This window comes from Microtus ochrogaster, unplaced genomic scaffold (assembly GCF_000317375.1).
Source record: "Microtus ochrogaster isolate Prairie Vole_2 unplaced genomic scaffold, MicOch1.0 UNK21, whole genome shotgun sequence".
NCBI lineage: Eukaryota > Metazoa > Chordata > Mammalia > Rodentia > Cricetidae > Microtus > Microtus ochrogaster.
This window is the reverse complement of record NW_004949119.1, coordinates 1,461,362-1,462,078: the sequence shown is the minus strand read 5'-3', so window position 1 is coordinate 1,462,078 and position 717 is coordinate 1,461,362. Positions and strand designations below refer to the sequence as shown.

At 41.4% G+C, this 717-nt stretch overlaps 1 protein-coding gene across 6 annotated transcripts in view; it reads right to left on the bottom strand.

Moving 5' to 3' along the window:
* The window catches only part of Fam149b1 (family with sequence similarity 149 member B1), a 47,372-nt gene that overhangs the window by 37,103 nt on the left and 9,552 nt on the right, over positions 1-717 (bottom strand). For all 6 annotated transcript variants that reach the window (XM_026789539.1, XM_026789537.1, XM_013353987.2 and 3 more), the window contains one exon: positions 95-237. In XM_026789539.1, coding sequence (XP_026645340.1) covers positions 95-237 — 143 coding nt within the window. The remainder of the gene's footprint in view (positions 1-94; positions 238-717) is intronic.

Sequence of the window (717 nt, the reverse complement as noted above, 5' to 3'; positions counted from 1 at the left end):
AAAAAAAAATAAAAAAATAAAATCCAAAGCTCATACATGTTCAGAATTCCAGATCTGAGATGCCCACAGTCTAGACTGTAGTCTTGTCTGGTACCTGAGGTGAGGAAAGCTGGATGCCCACTGCTGGCACTCTTTCTGCAGACTCTGTGTGTGCACACTCGGCTTCTGCTCGTAAAGGAGCTCATCGATGGCGGTGAACATGGCCTGCACTTTCTCAGTGGCATTTTGGTCAAGTTCCTAGAAACAACATTTAGATGAGCTATTAAGAATGTATTTTGGTGAACTTCTGTACAGTCACATTAGCTATTCTGAACCTAAGGGGCTTCACATTTGATTCGACACCTTCCCTATCAAATATATTTTTATGCAATCAGGAGCCATAGGGATGTATAGACTTTGTGTCAGATTAATTTCGGTGTCTGACTTTCTTTTAGCCAAGTTCTTTGTAATAAAGTTTTAATTTAAAAAATCTGTGCAGTTCTCTAGAGAAGGAGTACCAGTGGATAACACTAAATTTTCTATCCATTTTAAGCTGCTCTTAAAAATGCTATAATAAGGGGCTGGAGAGATGGCTCAGCAGTTAAGAGCATTGCCTGCTCTTCCAAAGGTCCTGAGTTCAATTCCTGGCAGCCACATGATGGCTCACAACCATCTGTAATGGGGTCTGGTGCCCTCTTCTGGCCTGCAGGCATACACACAGACAGAATATTACATACA